Source organism: Pogona vitticeps, chromosome 2, assembly GCF_051106095.1.
Source record: "Pogona vitticeps strain Pit_001003342236 chromosome 2, PviZW2.1, whole genome shotgun sequence".
Taxonomy (NCBI): domain Eukaryota; kingdom Metazoa; phylum Chordata; class Lepidosauria; order Squamata; family Agamidae; genus Pogona; species Pogona vitticeps.
Genome location: NC_135784.1, coordinates 181,988,409 through 182,012,086, shown reverse-complemented (window position 1 = coordinate 182,012,086; position 23,678 = coordinate 181,988,409). Strand labels below are relative to the sequence as shown.

The 23,678-nt window shown below is 44.2% G+C and overlaps 1 protein-coding gene across 1 annotated transcript; it reads left to right on the top strand.

Moving 5' to 3' along the window:
• Positions 1-1,219: 1,219 nt before the first annotated feature.
• On the top strand, positions 1,220-23,416 carry LOC110081766 (surfeit locus protein 4). Its single transcript, XM_020798756.3, has 6 exons — positions 1,220-1,386; positions 15,156-15,342; positions 19,048-19,124; positions 19,903-19,946; positions 21,015-21,201; positions 22,929-23,416. The coding sequence occupies exons 1-6, from the start codon at positions 1,336-1,338 to the stop codon at positions 23,193-23,195; spliced, it is 813 nt and encodes a 270-aa protein (XP_020654415.3). The 5' UTR covers positions 1,220-1,335; the 3' UTR covers positions 23,196-23,416.
• The last annotated feature ends 262 nt before the right edge of the window (positions 23,417-23,678 follow it).

Here is a 23,678-nt window from a genome sequence, read left to right as displayed (position 1 = left end):
GTGTCCTCTTTTCTTAGTTGTGATGATGCAAGCAAATGTGAAGGACAGTGCCTGCAGAGCAAGTGGGCAAGGTGGGCAATTGGTGGTGAGGAAGAGAGTGGGCAGCAAGTAAAGGCATTAGTCACTGGGAATAGCGGGAGAGCAGTATAAGTTCCTTCCTTCCTTCCTTCCTTTCTTTGGTGGTGTTGGAGTGTGTATGTATTTCTTGCACATTTTAATGCATGTTTTGCCTGTGTAGGATTACCTGTGTGGGAGCATCACTGTGGGTATGTTGTTGTGCTTTGTACAGACAAATACCATTTGGGGCTTAAGATAGATTCATTCCCTTATATTCAATTACTTGGGCAGATTTATCTGACCTTTGTGACTGTGCGCTATAGCAGCCATTCTGTCACAAGAGGTATTTCACAACCACCTATGCCATAATAGCAGTTTCGGAATATTGTAGGCTGCGCCCAATGTGGCAATGGCATGTACCTCTGTGCCAAGAGCTTTTGTTAAAACAGTAAGAGGAGGATGACAGAATGTGTGCAAATCGAACTGTGTGATGGTGATGCTTATTATTTATGAGTTGTTTCCGGAGTCTATTCTGATTAATATGCAGAAAGCAATACTTTTATTAGAACATTTTTGAAAAGTAAAAAAAGCAGGTCAAATTATTTACTGGTCTAATAAAAGTATCTCTTTCCCCTGCATATATATTACGTAAGGGCCAATTCGGCTACGATTTATGATTTACTCCAGAATAAAAGGAGGAATTGTATACGTGGCACGTCAGCTTGTATCAGTGAAGCTGCCCTTCTCTTTGAGACGATGACGACCTGCTGAGTCACGTAAGTTGCGGTGTTACCACGGCAACACCACCCCGGAGGCCACGGAAAGGGGCCGTGGTGGCCTCTAAGCTGAACCATAAACATAGTAAGGCAAAAGACGACGCGGCTCATCTTCCGTTACAAAAGTAAAGGCATTGTTGTCCCCGACTGCGTTGTAACGGAGAGCTATATTGCCCCAGTGTTTAGTTTATCGACGGTGGACGTTTAGAATGGGGGAAACCGGGAATGAGGACATGGAATGAGGATTATGGCAGGCCCCTGTCAGGAGTTACTCCTCCACCCTCGTGTCTACCTCTTCGTTTTTATGGTTCCTCAGTACCATCACTTTACTAATCTCGGCTGACGCGAGAAGGGCCGCACAGCCACGTGACCTCAGGGGGCGGGGCGGGCCGTGCTCTGGCTCTGCCCACAACCTGGTTCAGCCCCTCAGGGAAGGGGGAGGGAGACAGAAAGGCAGACAGGGAGGGCGCGTGGGTGGCTGGCTGGCCTCCCTCAGCCGACCATGACGCCCAGCGGCAATCTGATGGGGACAGCCGAAGACCTTGCTGATCAGGTAACATGGTGACCACGAGCACCCAGTTCCCCCCCTTTCTAGCGTGGCGTGATTTGGCCCGGCGCGCTCGGTTGAATGAGGCGCGTGTTGGGACCGTACCATCCGGCGTGAGGCGAAGGGGGGGTTGGCGGGGAAGAGACGATCTCGCCTACTCTACCTCCCTCTGCCTCCCTCACACTCTCGCGCGCGGGAAGAGAGGCGGGCGGTTGAAAAGGGGGGGGGAAGCGAGTGGGTCGTGAAAGCTTTTCGTTTTAGGTCGGTGTGGCTTTTCTCTGCCTGGGTAGAGAGCGGAAGGAAGCTGCCACCCTTCCTTGTGGGTCTCTTGCCTGCTTTTTTTTTTTTTTGAAGGAACCCGAAGGCGCCTCCCCAAACGGCAACGAATTAATTTATCATCTGCCTTGAATACAATAAAAATAGGAATTGGGGCTTCTTTGAATTAACACGCGAGGAAGGAGAGGAGAGGAAGAGTTGGGGAAGGGCGAAATTAAACATATCGTTTTGGCATCACTGAGTGGTGCTTACCGTGTAATGTTGACTGATATTCGTGTATTGCATTTTTAATTTTTTAAAAACCTGTAATTTACTGTGTTTCTAGCGTCACTTGTTTCAACATTGTGAACTTCCTTGGCTCCCCTCACTAGGAGAAAGGAGGTCTAAAACAGGATAAATAAATATTGCAGCAGTGAGGAGCCTGGGGGCTCACCAGGTGTTTGTTGGACCTCAACTCCCATCAGTCCTAGACAGCATAGGCAGTTAGGGATTCATGGGACCATGGTCTCTCTAGTACAAGCCCCTAAAAGATATTTGTATGGCAGACCACTACTGTGTTACCATTCATTTTCCCCATATTTGAGGTGAGAACAGAGAGGATGGCTGAGAGAATAAATAGCTTGCCTAAGGTTACTCAATTGGTTGATGTCACAGGTGAGATTTGAACCTGAGGCTTCCGGGTTTATACCTCCTTCACTCTTCTAGCCACAATGGTGACATGTTGGGAGCTTTTGGAGGTCTAGCCTGATCATTTGTGGTAGAGAAATCAACTTCTCTTACTTTCTGGAGAAGAATTTCTGTGAGTGATGCAATATTCTCCTTCTCCTAAACATCCAGTTCCAGTGTTCAGTCAGTGTCACCAAACTTCCTTGCTTTATTTACACAGAGATAGTCACGTGTTAAGTTTGAAATAACTGCCATCCTCTGGTTCTGTAGCCAGTCAATTGGACAGGGGCATGTGGACTGGTGTGTTGGCTAGGGCTGATGTGAATTGCAGTCCCACAATATTTGATGGACCATACATTCTGTATCCTCAACTCAAAACCTTTAGTTCTTCTGAAGCACATGGAATACCATCTTTTAATTTTTGTTTACAGTCTCAGTTTGCTACTTTTTAAATGACCCTTGTGGTTAACGATCCCAGTGGTTGTGCTGCACCAGTAGTGTGAATCCTGGTTCCTTTAGTGGTACAGGATCCACCTGTATGGAATATTGCAGCACCACAGAGCAAAATGTGAGTTGGTTCCAATACTTGAAGCATAGTAGATAATTCCTTTTATCACATTATTCTCAATATTTGTCCAGAGGAAAAGTATCCATTGCATTTTCCCCCAGGTGCAATCACAGTGGGTTTAAGAGGATAAAGTAGGATAAAGAGGATAAAGTAGTGGATGTGAGTAGTGATTATGTTAGATGATGATAGTTCTTTCAGAATAATTTGGAATGAAAGGATGTGATTTTTATACATGCAGTCTTTCCATATAAGTGATTTATCAGATCTTTGCCACCAGGTATATGGGTTTTTAAAACTCATCACAGATCTTCTTTGTAGATGTATACATCATCATAAAATACTTTCACAGGAAGAGGTTTGTTCCCTTAATCTTTTTTTTTGTCAAAGATAGCTAATTGCATGATCTGGAAATCAGATCTGTTTAGTTGGCAAGATGAACAAAACATGATGCTTCTTCCTTTGGTTATCTTCTGGTTACTTCTGCTTTTCTTGTCTTTTGACAATCAGTACAATTAGGAAAAAAATGTAGTGCTGGTCTGGAAGAATCAACATTTGTGCAACACCTTTTGGGAGTCCCCAAACAAAATGTACTGAAAACGTTTTTCTTAGCCTTAGGAAATAGGAATATTTACCATTGGTGATGTGTACTTCCATTGTTGCAAGTTACTTGGGGAACAGGAGGCAAAACTGACTTGCATTTTCTGTTTCAATTGTATTAAGAATTTTTAAGCTGTACTGAAAATTGTGAGTGTAGAGCTTTAATTTCTGAATTATTGTGAGTGTAGAGCTTTAATTTCTGAATTAAAGAAATCTTTGTCAGTTTATTTATTTATTGGGCTTTTAGATTTATTTATTTATTTATTTAAAACCTCTCCTTAAAATGACCCAAGGCAGTTTACATCCTTGAAAGACAGTACAGTATTTAAAGCTGAAAACCCTGAGTTTACAATGGTGGTTTACATCAACAGTCCCCAACCTTTTTGGGACCGTGGACCAGTTGGGGGTGGGCGGGCTCCGTGCACGGTGGGGCGTGTCATGCTCATGCACATGTGCACGAGTGCAACACTCCCCTCTGCAAGCGCGACACGCCCACTGTGCGGGAGGGCGGAGATCCGTCTCCGTGGCCCAGTTCCAGGAAGCCCACGGACTGGCACTGGGCCGCAAACCAGGGGTTGGGGACCCCTGGTTTACATCATTAAAATAAAATATTTAAAGCTAAGAACAATGACTATAATCAGGCAGCTTGCATCATTAAAAGATACCATTAAAGCCAAAACAAGAAGTATGCACTGTCACTGCTGAGAAGAGGGCAAGGAAATAGGCCTATGTATCTTCCTGTAAGCATGCCTTCTCTTCCCATGTGAGTTTTCACAAATCTCAGTTGTAGTTATGTAAGACAGTGGTTCTTAACGTGGGCGATAATGCCCCCCAGGGGGCGATTTCATTTTTCAGGGGCGCGGTAGAACGAAAAGGGGCGGCATGGGGGCGCTGGAGCAGAAGGGGGGCGGTAGGGGGGCACTGGAGCGAGCCAAACCTGTGAAGATGGCTGCAGCCAGGGTGCTGGCAGTGGATCCGGTGGTGCCGCCGCCAGACGATCCCACTCTTTCTGCCTGCCACGTCTCGCCTTTCTCCCTTAGGGGAGCACTGAATGTGGATCAGGTGGAAGGAAAGGGTCTTTTGGGTCCCCGTCCTCGCCCAGTGAAGCTCTGCCTCGCACCCAGGTGGGGAGGGAGAGACGAGCCCCATTTGTATGTCTTGCCTTCCCACCCACCTTCCTGCCCGTTGCAAGGGAAGCGCGGAGAGAAACGGGACGGTTTGGGGTGGCGCAGCATCTCTTTGGGTGGGATCGCAAATGCACTGCAGTAAGTCAGCCGCTCCTCTTTCTCCCTGAATTTAAGGAACTGAATTCAATCATTGAATTTAAGTGTCTTACATAGATAGATAGATAGATAGATAGATAGATAGATAGATAGATAGATAGATAGATAGATAGATAGATAGATAGATAGATAGATAGATAGATAGATAGATAGATAGATAGATAGATAGATAAATAAATAAATAAATAAATAAATAAATAAATAAATAGGATATCATAGCCGCGGGGAGGGGGGCGATGATAACTTCCTCAATGGCTCAAGGGGGCGTTTCTTTAAAAAAGGTTAAGAACCACTGATGTAAGAGACCACGTTAATGAACCTTGGAAAAGAAGCAAGAGGGTAGGCAGGTGAGGAGTCGTAAAAATGTAAGCCCGGTAATAACCCAGGGATACACATAGACAAGATAAGAAATATTCCAGATGATCTTAACATACAGCGGGGTCTCTACTTAAGAACTTAATCCGTATTGGAAGGTGGTTCTCAAGTTGAAAAGTTCTTATGTTGAATCTGCATTTCCCATAGGAATGCATTGAAAACCATTTAATCCGTATCTGCTCTTTTCCGTCCATAGAAACTACAGTGGAACCTCTACTTAAGAACTTAATCCGTTTTGGAATGGTGTTCTTAAGTTGAAATGTTCTTAAGTTGAAGCAAAATTTCCCATAGGAATGGACTGAAAACCAATTAATCCGTTCTGGCTGGTTTTTTTGTTATGTAGAGGTGCGTTCGTACATTAACCAAAGCTGGTTAATACGTACTCTACCACTATGGGGAGAATTTTTTTTAACCTAAGATGACCTAAGGTTAAAAAAAAAGAGCAGGAAAGGTTTTTTTCCCTGTTCTTATCTTGGATTTCTGTTCTCAAGTAGAAGCAAAATTTAGCAAATGGAGCTGTTCTTAAGTTGGATTGTTCTTAAGTAGGGACGTTCTTAAGTAGAGACCCCACTGTACTGGAGAACTGGGCCAAAACAAGTAACATGAAAAAATGCTAAGTTCCATATTCAGGCAGGAAAATGGAATGCACAAATATAGGATGAGTGACAGCTGGCTTGACAATAGTCTGTGGGTCTTAGTAGACCGGAAACTATTAGATTCTGGTCTATTAAGAGGATCTATGGGTCTTAGTAGACCAGAAACTAAACATGAATCAGCAGGGTGATGGCGGGGGGAGTAGTGCAATAATAGGTTGCACCAACTGAAGTATAGTATCCAGATCAAGAGAAGTACAGTAGTAGCACCACAATAGTACCAATTAGTAGTTTTGTCAGATCTTATCTGAAATACTGTGTTCATTTTGGACACCATAGTTTAAGAATTGTTTGTTTGTTTGTTTATACCCTGCCTATCTGGTCAATATGACCACTCTAGGCGGCTTCCAAACAACAACATATATATACAGTGTGTGTGTGTGTGTGTGTGTGTGTGTGTGTGTGTGTGTGTGTGTGTGTGTGTGTGTGTGTGTATAGAGAGAGAGAGAGAGAATAAAAATATCAACAATATACAATAAACGATGTACAACAGACATAAACAATAAGCGGTTCTTCAAGATGGCAATATGGCAGAAATAGTTGAAGAAAAAAGGTTAAGTGTTATCTATAGTTGGAAGGTGACTAAAATGGTAAATGGTCTGGAAACCAAACCCATAACTGTTTTGAGGGAGTTGGGAATACTTAGTCTGGAAAAAGGGCGTGGTGGCACTGCAGAAGCCTGTGCTACAGGGTCAGAAGACCTGCAGTCGTAAGATTGAATCCAAGCGACAGAGTGAGCTCCTGTCGCTTTGTCCCAGCTCCTAGCCAACCTAGCAGTTTGAAAGCATGTAAAATGCGAGTAGATAAATAGGTACCCCCACGGTGGGAAGGTAAAACGGCGTTCCCTAGTCATACTGGCCACGTAACAACGGAAACTGTCTTCGGACAAGCGCTGGCTCTATGGCTTGAGAAATGGGATGAGCACCGCCCCCTAGAGTTGGACACGACTGGACTAAAAATGTCAAGGGGAACCTTTACCTTTACTTAGTCTGGGAAAAAGGGAATAAGAGGTGATATGATAGCTATCAAGCAAATATTTGAATAGCTGTCACATGGAGGAGAGAGGAAGCTTGTTTTCTGCAGTTTGAGAGAGCTAAGATCCAAAGTAAATGATTCAAACAACACAAATGAAGATTTCAACAAAATATTAGGAACATTTTCCTTACAGTATAAGATGTTCTACAATGGAGTGAATTACCTCAGAAAGTGGTAGACTATTCCTTCACTGGTTGTGTTTAAAGAGCATTTGGGTGAGCATTTTTCAGAGGTTCTTAAGCTTTCTTGCCTTGGCAGGGGGTTGGACTCGGTGACCTTTCCAACTCTGTAATTTCTATGGTTCCTCTCTGAATTAAGACTTCTCAAGGAAACCCTTGACTTATGGAACAAATAGTCTTGAAAGGTGATATATACTTTCCTTGTTTTGGATGTACTTTTAAGACAATCAACTTTACTGTAATCTAGTTGTTTTACTGGTTTGAGATGCTCATAGCAATATGCCAAAATAAATTTCTTAGAGTCAAAAAGTGATAGCAGCAACAAGGAAGGACAGCATTATAAAGGTGTGGATGTGCAATATAAGGGGCTTAGTGATAATATCGGGATATCGAATTAAACATAATATAATGAGAGGGAAGGGGCCCGATCTACTGCTTAAATATTGTTTTACACACAGACATCCTTTCTTCAGAAGCCAAGACAATAATTTAAAGTAGAACTGGTAAGAACAAGAAACAGAATATTCTCCTGTCCTACCCCCCCAGAAGGAGTTGTATGATTGGTAGGTTTCTGTTGGAAAAGTCCATTGTTTTTGCTAACACTTCTATTAGTACCACATGGCTAAATAAAGTTCTGTAATGTTGCACTACCATAACCATTGGCTTCATTTATCCTAAACATTCATGCACTGATTTAGCAAGTTGTGGGCCAGGCTATAAGATTCCAACCCTCATAACACCACGCACACTTCCAAGGTGATGTTTTACATATTTTTAAGGCTGAACATCCATAGAAAGAAAAATACAGTTGTTTTTTCCCCAGATCACACATAAATGCCTTCGGTTTTATAAACAATAAGATGATTTAAGCCAAGGAATGGAAAATGAATGGCCCTCTAGTTGTTGCTGAATAGAGATGTAAAATTTCTGAAAATTTTGAAGTCATATACAGTGGTGCCTCGCTTAACGGCGATAATCTGTTCCAGGAAAATTGCCGTTAAGTGAAAACATCGTAAAACGAAAATGAAAAGCCCATTGAAACGCATTGAAAACCTTTCAATGCATTCCAGTGCGCTTAAAACTCACCCTCCAGCGGAGATCCTCCATACGGCAGCCATTTTCGCTGCCTGTACAGCGAGGAATTTGTCCCTAAACACATCAGGGAGCCATTTTAGTTACCCGGTGGCCATTTTGAAACTGCTGATCAGCTGTTTAAAAATCATCGTTTTGCGAAGAATCGGTTCCCGAAGCAGGGAACTGATCATTGCAAAGCGAAATTCCCCATTTAGACCATCGTTTTGCGATCGCAATTGCGATTGCAAAAAGATCATTGTAAAGCGGATTCGTCGTAATGTGGGGCAATCATAAAGCGAGGCACCACTGTAAAATGGCGTTGAGGGGAAAAAACCTGTTTTCCCCCCAAATGTTTCTGTTTTTTTTCCAGGCCTTCCCATCTCTATTGCTGAATGATACTGTTTCTAACCTATGGCCATGCTGGCCTAATTTGATGGAATTTTGAGTCCAAAAATATCTGGGATGCCATTGATGTCCCAGCCTACATATAAGCCTGTCTTGCAAGAGATGTGCCTGAAACTGTAGGAGGCAAAACAACATCAGTTACCTCTATTTCTGCAGCATTCTCTAATTTGAAGTACAGTACTAGCAGCATACCGCAGTTTGGTGCCATCTGCACAGTCAATGAGTATCCACTCCACGCCCTCATTCAAGTTAATTATAAAGACGTTGAATGACACTGAGTCCAGGACAGAACCCAGCATTTATTTCCAAGATGATGAGGAACAGTGGGTAAGGCTGCCTTTGGGTATGGCATGTCGATCAGCTACACATTCCCCTAACAGTAACATTGTCTAGCCCACGTTTTACCAGCTTGGCACAAGAATGTAGTGAGAAACCTTGACAAAAGCCTTGCTGAATTCAAGACACATTATATATTCACAGCATCCCCCTCATCTAGCAAACATTTAGTTCTATAAAAAGAGGTAATGTTGGTCTGTTATGACTTCTCCCTTAGAAAACAATGCAAGGTCTTACTGTTAGCAATTTATTTATTTTATTTATTTATTTATTTGATTTATATCCCGCTCATCTGGTAAATCTATACCACTCTGAGCGGCTAACAGGAACATATATACAATTATAATAAAATAAATTAAAAATCAATTAACAGAAAATGACAAAAATCATAATTGCTGTGTTCTTTTCTAAATGCTTCTAAACCAACTTATGAAGGTCCGGTTGGCCTCCCTTCTGTAAGTCCAAATAAACGATGTGACGGTTTTAATTCAAAATCTGGACAATCCTTTATTTTCTTAACTGGTGAAAAAACATCTTTGAACGAGGTTTGCTTCAACTTCTCTTGCGATGCCAACGGGGCATGCAAGGGTGTCCATAACTCTGTTTCAAACGGGTTTAACGACTTCATGTCCCAAGGTCCCCCTGACACGGGCTCCTCATACTCCCCTTCCAAGTCCCCCATGTCCTCTTTCAGTAGCGGGGAGGTTTCATCGTCATCTGCCACTCTCCATATCGGATCTCTCTCTCTCCGACAAGTGTCTCCCAGGGTCTGGGTAACCCGCTTTCCTCTTCATCTCCTCTGCCCGCCATGCTCTTGTTTCCTCCGCTTCTCTGGCCACAGCCTCTCTTTCAGCTTTCAGATGTCTCCGCCATTCCTTGGCTTCAGATTCCCCCCAATAAGAAGAGCGTTGAGGAAGACCCTTCATCCTCCGATAATCTGCCTCTTCTTTACCTCTTTGGAGGCTCTACCCGAGGACGGCACTCCGATGAGTGCTTCTACCCTCTCGTCAGGTTTACCACACAACTACTGTATTGAGTTATCTATTCTAGAATCTTTCCTGGTATTGATGTCAAACTGACAGGTTGATAGCTTTCCACATTGTTTTGTCCTCCTTTCCGAAGACCAGGGCAGCATTCTTCCGCCGGCCTTCAGAAACCTCACTTGTTCTCCAGGAATTCTCAAAGGTGCTAAGTAGAGGCTCTGAGGTTCTATCTGCAGGTTACTTTAGTACCATTGGACACAATTCCTCTGGCCTTGTAATGTAAATTTGTTTGAAGTAGCTTCTTCTTTGCTTACCTTGGATAGCATCCCCCTCACTCCTTCCCTTAATCTGTTCACAGTATGTTGAGCACTGTTTTCTTTTATTTATTTATTATTTATTTGCAGTGGTGCCTCACATAGCGACTTTAATCGGTGCAGCAAAAATCGCTGCTAAGCGATTTCGTCGCTATGCAATTTTAAAAAGCCCATAGGAATGCATTGAAACCCCTTCAATGCGTTCCTATGGGCTTAAAGCTGACCTTTAAGCGAAGATCCTCCATACGGCGGCCATTTTCACTGCCCAGTAAGCGAGGAATCCGTCCCTAAACACAGCGGGTGGCCATTTTTTTAACCCGGCGGCCATTTTGGAACCGCCAATCAGCTGTTTTAAAATCGTCGCTTTGCGATGATTGGTAAGCGAAACAGGGAACTGATCATGGCAAAGCGAAAAAACCCCATTCAGACCATCGCAAAGCGATTGCAAAATCTTCATCGCTATGCGATTTCGTCGTTAAACGGGGCGCCCGTTAAGCGAGGCACCACTGTATTTAACTTATATGCCGCCCACACTACCCGAAGGTCTCTGGGCGGCTTACAGCATTTAAAGTACAATAAAAAGGCAAAATAAAAGGGCAAAATAATTAAATGCAATTAAAATATATATTCTAAAAATTGCCATCAGACCCACAGCTGATATTATTTCAGTTAAAAGCTTTCTGGAACAGGAAGGTTTTGACCTGGCGCCGAAATGTCAGCAGCGTCAGCGCCAGACGAATCTCAGTCGGGAGGTCATTCCATAGTTTGGGGGCAGCTGCCAAAAAGGCCCTTTCACTACAAGCCCTCCCCCTTATCTCCTTGAGGCTCTTTCAAAAGGGCCCTCTGGTTAGAACTTAACTGCCAGGTAGGTTCATATGGAAGGAGGTGGTTCTTCAGGTATCCAGGGCCCAAGCCGTTTAGGGCTTTATACATCAAAACAAGCACTTTGAATTGGGCTCGGGCAGCAACTGGTAACCAATGTAACTTAAACAGAATCAGCTTGATATGTTCCCTAGTGGCCCCACCACTCACCACCTGCACAACTCGATTCTGGACCAGCTGCAGTCGCCAGACCGTCTTCAAAGGCAGCCCCATGTAGAGCGTATGTGATATGCAGTATCTATGTGATATGTTACCAGTGCGTGTGTGCATGGCACTCCGCTCGTCCAAGTAGGGCCACAGCTGGTATAATTTCCGCAGGTGAAGGAAGGTGCCTCTGACCACCGAGTCCACCTGGGCTTCCAGTGTTAGACTGGGGTCCAGGAGCACCCCCAAGCTGTAGACCCTGTTCCTTAGGGGGAGTGTAGCCCCATTCAGGGCAGGGAAATGGCCCTCCAACCTGTCCGGTGAATCACCCACTAACAGCACTTCTATCTTGTCTGGATTGAGTTTCAATTTATTAACCCTCATCCAGTCCATTATCAGGTCCAGACACGGGTCCAGCACAGAAACCGCCTCACCTGGATTGGTGGAAAATGAGAGGTAGAGCTGAGTATCGTCAGCATATTGCTGACTTCTCAGCCCAAACCTCCTGATGACCTCTCCAAGCGGTTTCATGTAGATGTTAAACAGCATGGGGGACAGTATTGAGCCCTGAGGAACCCCATGACATAAACGCCATGGGGCAGAGCAACTGTCCCCCAGCACCACCCTCTGGACATGGTCAGCTAGGAAGGAGCGGAACCACTGTAAAACAGTGCCCCCAACTTCCAACCCAGCCAGCCTATCCAGAAGGACACCATGGTTGATGGTGTCAAAAGCCGCTGAGAGGTCCAGGAGTATCAACAGGGTCACACTCCCCCTGTCTCTCTCCCGGCAAAGGTCATCATACAGGGCGACCAAGGCAGTCTCTGTACCAAAACCCGGCCTGAAACCCGATTGAAATGGATCCAGAAAATCCGTTTCATCCAGCACTGCCTGGAGTTGCCCAGCCACAACCCAACACTTTGCCCAAATAAGGGAGGTTTGCTACTGGTCGGTAGTTAACCACTAGCCTAGGGTCCAGGTTAGGCTTTTTAATGAATGAACAAATTACCGCCTCTTTCAAGGTGGTAGAGACCACTCCATCTCTCAAAGAGGCATTCACGGCCTCATGGACCCAGGTGTGAACCCCCCCCCCCGGCAGATCTTCCAATTAGCCAAGATGGGCAAGGGTCGAGCGGAGTGGTGGTAGAATGGACAGATCAAAACACCCTGTCCACATCCTCAGGTCTCAACAATTGAAACTCATCCATTAATACTTGACCTAAGCACGGTACACTGGACACATCCTCTGATTCTGCAGTAACTGTGGAGTCAAACCCACTGGGAATCTGAGTGATTTTTCTCTCAAAATGGATGGCAAACTCATCACAGCAAGCTGATGAGCAGTCCGGGACCTCCACCGGATTTCCTGGTTGAAGAAGATCCTGGACCACCCGAAAGAGCTCTGCTGGACGACATTCTGAGGAAGCGATACGGCTGGAAAAATATTGCCGTTTCGCCAGCCGTATTGCCACAAAATAGGCCCAGTAATGGGCTCTAAGTCGTGTTCGATTGGACTCCCAGCGGGATTTCTTCCACCTGCGCTCCAGCCGTCTCCCCTCTCGTTTCATTGCCCGCAGTTCAGAAGTATACCAAGGGGCTGTCTGGGCTCTGCGTGCAGGGAGAGGGTGCTTAGGCGCAATCGTATCAACTACCCGGTCATCTCCCTATTACATAGGGTGACCTGAGCTTCAACAGGAGCGCCGACCATATCAGATGGTTAATCTCCCAGAGCACTCAGGAATCCATCTGGATCCATTAGTCTCTGAGGGCAGATCATCTTAATAGATCCCCAACCCTTGCAGAGGGGAGAAGAAGCTAATAGAATAAACTTGACCAGGAAGTGGTCTGACCATGCTGGACCGAGTACCCAGGCGGACACAGCTGGGTCTTTTAGAGAGAAGACAGAAGCAGTGCAGGAGTTTTGCTATTCTGCTGTCTCTTTTGTTTACTAGTGTTTCTCCATCCTCCACATGCAGTGAGCCCACTACTTCCTTGTTCTTTTCTTGCTCCAAGCACAGCTGAAAAACAATTCTAGCTATTTTTAATCTCGCTTGCTAGCCTGAGCTCATTCTGCAAGTTAGTCTCCTGACTTTCTTCCTACAAATATTGACTATTCAGTTATACTCTTTCTTGGTTTTTTGCCCCTCCTTCTGCTTCCAGTATATGCTCGTTATAAGTCTTAGCTTATCTAAAAGCTCCTTGTGCAGCCATCCTCTTTAGATGTCTCTTATTTTTCTTTCTAGTTGGAATTGTTTTTGGTTGTTCTTTCAATATCTCACTTTTAAGAAATCACCATACTTCCTTCTCTTTATTTCTGACGTGAGATCCTTGATCACTCAGTATTTCTTTGAACTTATTGAAATTGCTTTTCCTAAACTCCAGAATGTACATTATGTCAGTTTTAGCTTTCCTTTTGCTCAGAATCCCAAGAGGGCATGATCACTTTCACCCCAAGATGCCACAATTTCCACTTTTTTGGCCAGTTCTTCCTTGTTGGTAAGGTCCAGATGTAGAACAACTTTTCTTTTGTTCCATCTTCTGGAAGATGAGGTTCCTGGCTACCCACATGAAGAATTTGCTGGACCTTCCTTTTTTTTTTTTTTTTTTACTTTCCACAGATACCAAGGTTGTTGACCTCTCCCATTACTACCTACATATACCTGTCTTCTACAACTGTTTGATGATCTGATGTAGGAATGTGTCATTCAAAGTCTGTAGCAGACCCCTCCCCCCACAATGGTGTCGCCGTTGTTTTTTCCTTTGCTGGTGTGTAATTCAGTAGCTGGAGTGGAGAATGACAAGCTACTGGTTTCTGTGTCTTAAGAGGGACAGCTACCAGAGATCTTAATTTCTGTTAACCAAGGCATTTTGCATATATAGTTTACACTGTACAGTACTGTGATTATGCCGTAAAGAACATTGTACGTACTATGGTTTCATGTGTTATGAATAGCTGTTGAATAGCACTGAGATACGTAATGGTGAACATAAGAGGAGCTGTCTCAGATCCAAGCAAAGGGCTATCTGATCCAGCATTCTCTTCTCCAAGTGGTCTGCCAGGCCTGCGGGAAGCTCACAACAAGTATTGGGGAGTGCATTGATATTAGAAGTCATATACAGTTGGCTTGTGTGACTGGTAGCGCTTGATAACGTCTCTCCGTGAATGATGAAGGTACAATCCTTGGTATGAAAGGTGTCATCTCTGCAAAGCAGATAAAGACAGCATCCAGGCACATGTCTTTCTTCGTGTCCACAACAGTGTGGCTAGGGACAGTGAGCTTGGAAAATGTTGTGGATGGTTGAAATTAAGTGCAGTACCCTGTTCATTATCTAGGTAGCTATTCTGTCACCCCATCTTAAGGAACTGGCCTAGAGTGGGCATAAACCTTCTTAAGAGGCATTGGAGCAGGAGGAAAGAGGGTCGCTGGCAGGTTAATTTATGTCTTGCAACACAAAGGATTTAGCCTGCTTTTCATTGAAAAAGTAGCTTCTATACTACTGTTCTGTCTCCTATTATCACAAGGCAGTATAAGGAATCGTAACGACACGTAGGGTCCTAGTACCTTTTTAATTTTCATCTGAAGATCTAAGGCTGACCTATAGAACCATCCTGCTTCTGATTAGAACACCAGGTTATAACATCAAGCCTCTGATTTTTGCATCTATAAAATGGGTATCTATACATACCTGTCACTGCTGACCAAACCTGGCACTAAGGTTAGGCATATTTAGAGATGGTACAGTGGTTGAACTGTAGTATTGGACAAGCTTCTGCTTATGATCTGAGTTCGATCCTGAGGGGCTCAGGTTGAGTCAGCCTTCTGAGGTCTGTAAAGTCAGCACCCAGCTCGCAGGGGGGCAAAGTGTTCTTTGCTTAATCATGTTGTAAACCACCCAGAAAGTGCTCTAGCACTATGGGGTGTTATATAAGTCAAAACAACTACAAAAACATTTTGGCATCCATTTCTGGCACTGCCATCTAATGCGGTCCTCTTTTCTTTGCAGTTCTTGCGTGTGACAAAGCACTACCTACCTCATCTGGCTCACCTCTGTCTCATTAGCACATTCCTGGAGGATGGCATCAGGATGTGGTTCCAATGGAACGAACAACGGGACTACATCAACATCTCCTGGGGGAGCGGCGTACTCTTAGCAACTCTGTTCGTGTTAATCAACATGTGTGGGCAGCTGGGTAAGGGCTTTCCTTTTGGCGGTTGAGGAGAGGAGAACTAACAAGATACAGTGTCCTCCACAGGTCTTGCTGCAAAAGTTAGAGTGATACATGCTTTAGCCGTCTTTTTAGGACTAGCACAGAAAAACATGGCCTTGCCCTGGAGGGCATGTTGCAGAATGTGGGCTGGACTCTCCTCTCCTTTGTCAAGGGAGTTCTGGCAGCTGCCTGTGCAGAACCACCACTGCACAACTGAACTTTTCGCTAGTTTATCAAGCAGTAGCATCTCTAAGAAGAGAGCTTCTGTGATGGCCAGTTGAACTTAGACAGAGGAGTGCCTTTGCACTCAGATCTAAACTCCTAAGCATGGGATAATCTCAGCTGGAAAATACCTGTTCCCTAGATGGATTTACTCTCTTTTCAGGCTGAAACCTAAAGATTTGTTAATCCATTTCAGAAGACTGAAAATATTCACACACCTGCATTATAAAAGTATTTATTTAAAATATTTTTACCCTGCCTTTCTCCTTAAAACAACCCGAGGTGACTTACATAATTAGAATACAATATTTAAAGTTAAAAACAGTAAGTACCATATTTGCTGGCGTATAAGACGACTTTTTGGGCCCAAAAAACATGCCTCCAAATGGGGGGGGGTCGTCTTATACGCCGGGTGCACTTCAGTTGGGCCAGGAAGGAGCCGTCTCCGTTGAGTGAGTGACGTAGGGCCGCGCCGGTTGGGGAGGAAGGCAGGCAGGCGGTCAGTCCGGACGGAGGGAGGAAAGCAGAGCCGGCCATGCCTGAGCGGCCAGAGCCCGCCGCCAGAGAGCCGCTTCCCCTCCTCCTCCGCTGCCGCTGCCCGGCCAGCCACTTCCCCTCCTTCTCGCCCTTCTCGGGCCCGCCCGCCCGCTTCCCCTCCCTCTCGCCACTGAGCCAGCTGCCCACTCACCCGCCTGCCTCCTCTGCTGCTGCCACCTGCCCGGCCACTTCCCCTCCTCCTCGCCCTCCTCGGGCCTTGTCGCTGGCCATGAACTTCCAGGGCGGGCCCGGGCAGAGCCCCGGGCAGCCGCCACCGGCGCTGCAGCAGAGCCGTATGTAAGCAATCCCCCAACTCCAAGGAGATTAAGGGGAAGCCGGAGAAGGAGAGATTCCAGAAAATTAGTCAGTCCTTATGAGCTAAGACGAGCCCTAGATCTCAGCCAGGCCCTGCACTAATTTTCCTTCCTCAAGTCCATCCCCTTTGTTAAGTAAAAACAGGAAACACAGACAATCCATGAGTTTACACTCAGGCAAATCTGGGCTCTATATGGTAGCAAATACACATGGCCAATTAGATAGGTTAGTCTGTTCAAGAAACCAATGCATGCAATTCCAAAAACATTACTGCTTTATTAAGACATATGGTTCAGAAAAGAATTCAGATTATAGTAAAGCATTTCAGTTAGAAACATTTTCATATCAAGGCTGACAAATCACCCCCACTACTCCAGCTATAAAAATAAAACAAGAAATGCATTCTAAACTAGGATATGCATAAGCGTAGTCATTCTTACGTATCCTGAGACTTCACAGTCCATAGTCCAACAGGTAAGGTAAAATCCAGTTGTAATCCATTAGTCCATGTTGGCAAAAAGGCTCCATTCAAAAGTTATAATCCATTTTGGGAAAAAGCACATGTCTGTCCTTTCTCAATCAAACTCCATCTTTTTTTTCCCACTTCTCCCAACTTCCTTCTTCTTCCCAGGATGCCTCATAAGGAACACCCCCTCCTGGGTCTTGTTGTCCCGCCTAACTTTCTCATGGGAGCTTGAGTCGTTATCATGTTTTGTGGCAGATTTATTATGACTACCAGGAATGTAACTCTCTGGCTCTCCTTAGCAACTAGATAACCAGAGAACGAAGCTTCTCTGAAACAGCATGTAAAATTTTCCTACCACAGACACAGACATTAAATCAAGATGGATGCTATTGGGACAATCTTAGGACTACATATCCCATTCTAATACACATAAAAACACAAATCATCACACCGTACACTCTATATTTTTAGTGGAAATGTTGGGGGGGTCGTCTTATACGCCAGCAAATACGGTATTCAAATATTTAAAAGGATCAAACAAATACTGTACTACACTAAAAATGGTAAACAAAAGCAGCACCAAAACCACATTCAAATGGTAACACACAACCATTCATTTAACACACACACACACAAACACACACACATACACACACAGAGAGAGAGAGAGAGCAGCCAGTCACTCAGGAAAGTTTGCCTGAAGAGAAAGGTCTTTGCCTACTTGTAGAAGGACATTAAAGATGAGGCCACCCTAGTCTCCAGTGGAAGAGAGTTCCAAAGTCTGGAAGCAGCAACATTGAAGGCCCTCTCTCGTGTCCCCACCAAATGCATCTTCTATGATTTATTTGTTCAGTGTGTGTTAGTTTAGTGCTCAGTTTATTGTTGATAAAACATAATTTTTAAAAAAGTATCAAAGCAAGTGACAGCACTTTGTCAAAAGTAAGAATAGTTTTCAGTTTTGCAGCAAAGAGCATTAAATGTCATGCAACTTAGAACAGTTTACATCTTTGAAACTAGTATATCCCTCCAAATGTTTAATTTCTTCAAAGTCTAATAAAATGGAAACACTGCAAGGCAGGTTCTATGACTTCTCATTCTTGTAGTAACATATATATATGTGCATATACAGTGGTGCCTCGCTTAACGAGCGCACCGTATAACGACGAAATCGCATAGCGATCCGTTTTTTCGGATCGCTAATGCGATCGCTCAACGTTTTTTTAATAGGGCAAAATTCGCTTTGCGAAGACTGGTAAGCGTTTCGCTTACCGATCTTCGCAAAACGAAGCCCGACGATCAGCTGTTTGGCGGCCAAAATGGCTGCCGGAAGCCCGGAAATGGCCCAAAATCGCCGCGCGCAGCGTTTTTGCGCCCTCGTTAAGCGAGGCGAGGGCGCGAAAATGGCTGCCGGCCATTAAGAAGCATCGCTGAATGGTGAGTATTCGGCCCATTTGGAACGCATTAAACCATGTTTAATGCGTTCCAATGGAATTCCCTGCCCCGTTCAACGATGCTTCAGCATAGCGAAGGTTAATCCGGAACGGATTAACCTTGCTGTGCGAGGCACCACTGTATATGTAAGTAAATGTGTCAGCCAGTCTGGGACTAAAATTGTATTTTAAGTGAGGATCCAGGGAAAAAAGCGTTCAAGCTTATAGTAGCTGTAGACATGTGTATCATTGTGCTGGAAAATAGTCCTATACTTTGGTTTGTTTTTTGTTTTTTTCTGGTTTATCAGCCAATTTGCTAGCTTATCAATCACTTATCACCAATTCAAAATCAAAAGGCTTTATTGAAATGAAAAATTACTAAGGGTAAAATACAGGTACATGCAAGTAGAAGTCCAGAAGAAAGAGCTTTATCCAACTGTGTGAAAATGAGAGATGTGTGTTTTTGGTGTCATATGCAGCTACTGGAATATGAACATAAAATCTCAAAACAAACAAAACCTCCCACTGACTTAATGCATCCCAAGGAACAGTAATTGCAGTAGGAAGCTGTCTGTGCTCCAAAATCTCCGCTCCAGTTAAAGCGCTGGCCTTAGTAATTCATAGCTCTTAATAAATCTGTTGAATATTAACCGGCTTCTATATTTTTCCTGTTGCATTTGTTTGACCATTAAAGTGCCCTTTCCTCCTCTGTTTTAGCTGGCTGTGTCCTTGTCCTAGCCAGGAAATTTGTTCCTTACGCATGCTTTGGCCTTTTTGGAATCATTTTCATGCAGGTGAGTTGGAATGTTGAAGGAAGGTGCATACCTGTGTGCCGTCATGAGAAAGATAGGCTGAGACTCGTTCAGTAGGTCCTGGGATCGTGAGCAAGTGGTTCTGAAGTGTTCCTTCCATTTCTGGATAACTTGCTCAACATACCTTTTTGGGTGAAAAGAGAACTTTGGCATCAGAAAGGCTAGTAGATTTGTTGGAGCAGAGGCATTTATGGGTAAGAGCAGTCTTCCCAGTTTAGGAGTTCCTGGATGGGTAGCAGGACAATTCCCAACCTGCCCAGCTAGCATGTCGAGTAGAAAGACAAGAAGAGATCATTTTTTTCTTTTCTTGTACATATTTGAACTCAGCCTGAAATTGGGAAACTCCTTTTGCTGCATTTTACATGTTGTTCTTTGGCACCATTGTTCAGACTTGCCGAAATAAGAATAACTATCCCCTTGCCAAAGTGGGCTCTAGTCCAGGAAAGCTTCTACCATAATCAATCTCCAAGACTCTTTTGTTGTTCTTTCTGCAGCAGACTTAACACAGCATCTCCTCTGGAATTCATTATACACTAACAGTAATTTATTCTGCAATGATGTTGTGTTTACCCCAAAGTAAAGGGTGTAGAAGTATGTCAGAGAGTCTAATATGCAGAGAGAGAGAGAAAAAAAAATTGTCCTGGTTCAAAGGCGGTTCAAAGGTGTTCATAATGATTACCAAGAAAGTACCTTCTATCTCAGAAACACTGACGGTAGCAGAAGCCATAATCAATGACAGTTGTCTTCATTTCTTTTCTAGACAATTGCCTACAGTATTTTATGGGATCTGAAATTTTTAATGAGGTGAGTGAAACCTTTAAAACATGATGTATGTTAACTTGCGAAAAGGCATAGGGGCAGGATTTGAATATAAGTATTGTGGGAGAGGGCTATCCAAGTTGGAGAGCTTACTGGTGTGCACGAGAAGAGCCCATGTCTCAGGCTGATAGTGGTAAGATTACTCAGGATGGGAGACAGGGACCATGATCTCATGTAGGTCCAGCTTCAGGATTGTAGGTCAGTGACAACACACTTGGCAACCTGGCACACTCTGATAATGCCCTGGGCCTGTCTGCCTCAGAATCCCCCTCCCCCATTGCAGGCGATCCTCATTGTAGGCATCTGGTTATGCTACATCTCAGGGTCCTTTACTTTGGGCACAACCAGTTCCTGCAGAATGAAAAGAAAAAAAAATCCACTCGCAATTATTATATGAAGATGAAAAGCACATGAAGTTTGCAGGTTGTTTTCTTTTTCCTGCCTCTTCTTAGGCTTATGGGGGAGCAAGAGGCAGTGATAGATATAATATGCCTTCCTTTCTAGAAGTTGGAGGTGCGTCATATTCTCTAGTAATCCAAAATATACATTTTGTGTAAATATTTAAATCCAAAGGTAAATAATTTTAGATACTATATTTATTCTTAGTAAATTGAAATCCAAAACTTTTTGAAAGATAATTTAATGCTTCAGGCCTCCATAGAAATTTCCTAGTTGCATAGGTTACAGAGGCTCCAGAAGCAAAACATACATTTTTAATATTGTATCTGCGGCTTAGAGGCTGATACTTTAATCATTATTGTCCTCAAGCATAAACTGAGAGAACCAATTGAAGAATCTGGAGTCCTTTGCTTTTGGGTGGGAAAAAAAACCATCAGTGCCCTTATGATTTGGACAGTCTTACTGGCAATATCTTACTAGTTCTAGAGGCAGGGCTTTCAGAGAGCCTGTCATCTTCTTCAGTGATTCAAATAAGTGCTTACAAGATGTTAAGCAAGCAGTAGACATGGAAGGCAAAAAGACTGGGTACAGTCGCAGGTTTCTGTCTGCTATATTGTCTAAGCTCTTTATATACGCTTCCCCCCTTCCTTGTAGGAATTTGGCTCTTGGGGGTGGACTGCTTCTGCTCCTTGCAGAATCTCGTTCTGAGGGGAAGTCCATGTTTGCTGGAGTCCCAACAGTGGATTACACCTCACCTCGGCAATACATGCAGCTTGGTGGCCGGTTGCTCCTTGTTCTCATGTTCATGACACTGTTGCACTTTGAACTTGGCGCCTTCGCTGTGAGTGTCCTCTCCATTTATTGTCTGTCTAACAGTTTGTATGTTTTAACTGGAAAACAAGCATGTGCACCAACTTTGGCAAGCTCATGTTAAGCTTATCGCAGGATAGCAGTGATAATAAATAGGCCAATCCGTTGAAGTTTGACAAAGCTTCCTGTCCTGTAAAGCAGAGGTCATCCACCCCCGGTCCGCGACCCAGTGCCAGTCTGTGGTCTGATCCGGACCGCGCCGCAAACAGACCTCCTGCCTCCCCTGCACGCACCCCCCCACAGCTGTTTTGTGCACATGGGCGCTTGTCAGCGCCAGCGTGAGCACTCCCCCACCCCTTCGCACATGCACAGGGGCGCCTGCACACCCACCTGCGTGCTCCCCCACTGTTTTGTGCATGCACCCGCATGAAGGGGTGCGTGGGGGCAGGCGGCCCTGCACATGCGCGAAGGGGTGGGGGAGCATTCACACCGGCGCAGGCAGGCGGGTGCTCCCCCACCTCTGCGCATGCACCCAAGAGCACGTGCGCACCTGTGCACATCTGCGGGGGGCCTGCCTTTCTCAGAGGCTCAGCCGGTCTGCAGTCCCAAAAAGGTTGGGACTGCTGCTGTAAAGCAGAGATACTACTTCTCTCGGGTGTTAGTTCAGGCTCATGCAGCCGTGGTGCTTGAAAAAGTAGAAAATCTGCTCTACTGTACTTCGGGCTTCCCTCATTTCATTCCTATTTTGGAGTCTTCTGCTAGCTGTCCCTTTCATCTGTTCTCATGACCATTTATTCTTTCTTTCTGAGGGTCATATTGTAAAAGGAAATCAATTAAACAAACTAAAAAAAGGCAGTTGCACTTCAAAGCAGCTTTATTAGTGAAATCTGTCATCTGTGTTTGCACAAGGGGAAACCTTTTAATAAATTATAGATATAGTAGAACTCCCATATTTGCTGGTGATTGATTCCAGGGTTAAAAACCACAGTTAATAGCATACATAGCTATACATGGTAAAGGTAAAAAGAAAAAAAATTCACATGCATTATTAAAGGGCACCAGAGACCATGCTAGGTATTCTTTACTAGCAAGTATTCATAACACAATCTCCTTCTAGTGGCTGGTTCTGGTAATAGTGGCGAAAACATTTTTTTCCGGATTGTAAAATTATTTTCAGACCATTTAATATTTTAAATTTTTTCAAACATGGATAAGTGAATCAGTGGATACCGATCCCATGAATAAGGAGGTCCTATTGTAATTATTTTAATAATGTTTACCTATAATTTATTAATAGGTTTCCCCTTACAATGTGTATTCTGCAGAAATAACATGTAGACACACACTTTGGTATTGGAGCAGAATTCCACATTTTAGGATCCTTTTCATTATCAGAAAAGAAGGTTGCTAGTCCTTATGGCCATGAACATGGGCTGTAGGGCATCTGGGCAAAACCTTGTGAAATCTGAGAAGCCTCAGGCAAGAGTGAGCATGCTGTCAGAATGTTCAGAGACATTGTTGCCTATTCAAAGCAGTAGCAGCACACTGAAATAAGTCACGGCAGGTAAGTACCTGCACATTTCTGTGATACATAAAGGCAACTTCAGTGCAGGTCATATCTTGCATATTTAAGGTCTCTGGCTAATCTCATATGAATTTTAAGCATGGAGGAACTCCATTGCTGAGGAGAGAATTGCAGTGAATTGCTGTATCCATAGCCACAGAGGCTGATACTTTAATTTTCTTTTTTGCTCCCAGATCTTCCAGGACATCTTTGGCATGGTGCTCATCATTTTGGTAGCGATTGGCTTTAAAACCAAGCTTGCTGCTCTTACACTGGTCATCTGGCTTTTCATCATCAACCTGATCCAGAATGCCTTCTGGAGCATCCCCACCTACAGGCCCCTTCATGACTTCCTCAAATACGACTTTTTCCAGACCATGTCTGTCATAGGTGGCCTGCTGCTGGTCGTAGCTTTGGGACCTGGAGGGGTTTCCATGGATGAACACAAGAAGAAGTGGTGAAGATGGACTGTGAACAGGGCTTGGAGCAGGGCGGGAAAGGTGGGGTGGGGTGACGATAAATTACAGCTTTTACAAACCTGTGTAGAATTTTATTCTCTGAGTGATCCTCTTGAGATTTATCATGGTTCACGGTTGCCTTATCAGGGTGGGAGAGCCTTTGCTTCCTATCCTGTTTGAGACATGTAAATTAAAGTTGAATTATATATATATGTATGAATGTACATATGACTTAGTGAATTTTCACACCTATCTTTTGAGACTCTCTGGGATACTGGGAATTTTTATCTTCTCACACAAGGGGCCAGGACAGAAGCAATGGCACAATAAGAAGGATCTCTTAAGGACTGATCTTCCCATCAGAATGAGGCAGGCCAACTTGCATTCTTAATTCTTGTACTAAAGAGAAAATATCTTTCTGGAGGTGCTTTGCCTTGTGTCTAGGAACTGAGATTTGTTTCTCCCTTCTCTTTCTTCCCCGGCCTC

Bases quoted from the DNA above. Each gene is read 5' to 3' on its own strand.
- LOC110081766 (XM_020798756.3), top strand. From the start codon at position 1,336: ATGACGCCCAGCGGCAATCTGATGGGGACAGCCGAAGACCTTGCTGAT. The intron at 19,125-19,902 runs GTGAGTTGGAAT...TTTCTTTTCTAG, and splicing joins TTGGAATCATTTTCATGCAG to ACAATTGCCTACAGTATTTT. The intron at 21,202-22,928 runs GTGAGTGTCCTC...TTTTGCTCCCAG, and splicing joins TTGAACTTGGCGCCTTCGCT to ATCTTCCAGGACATCTTTGG.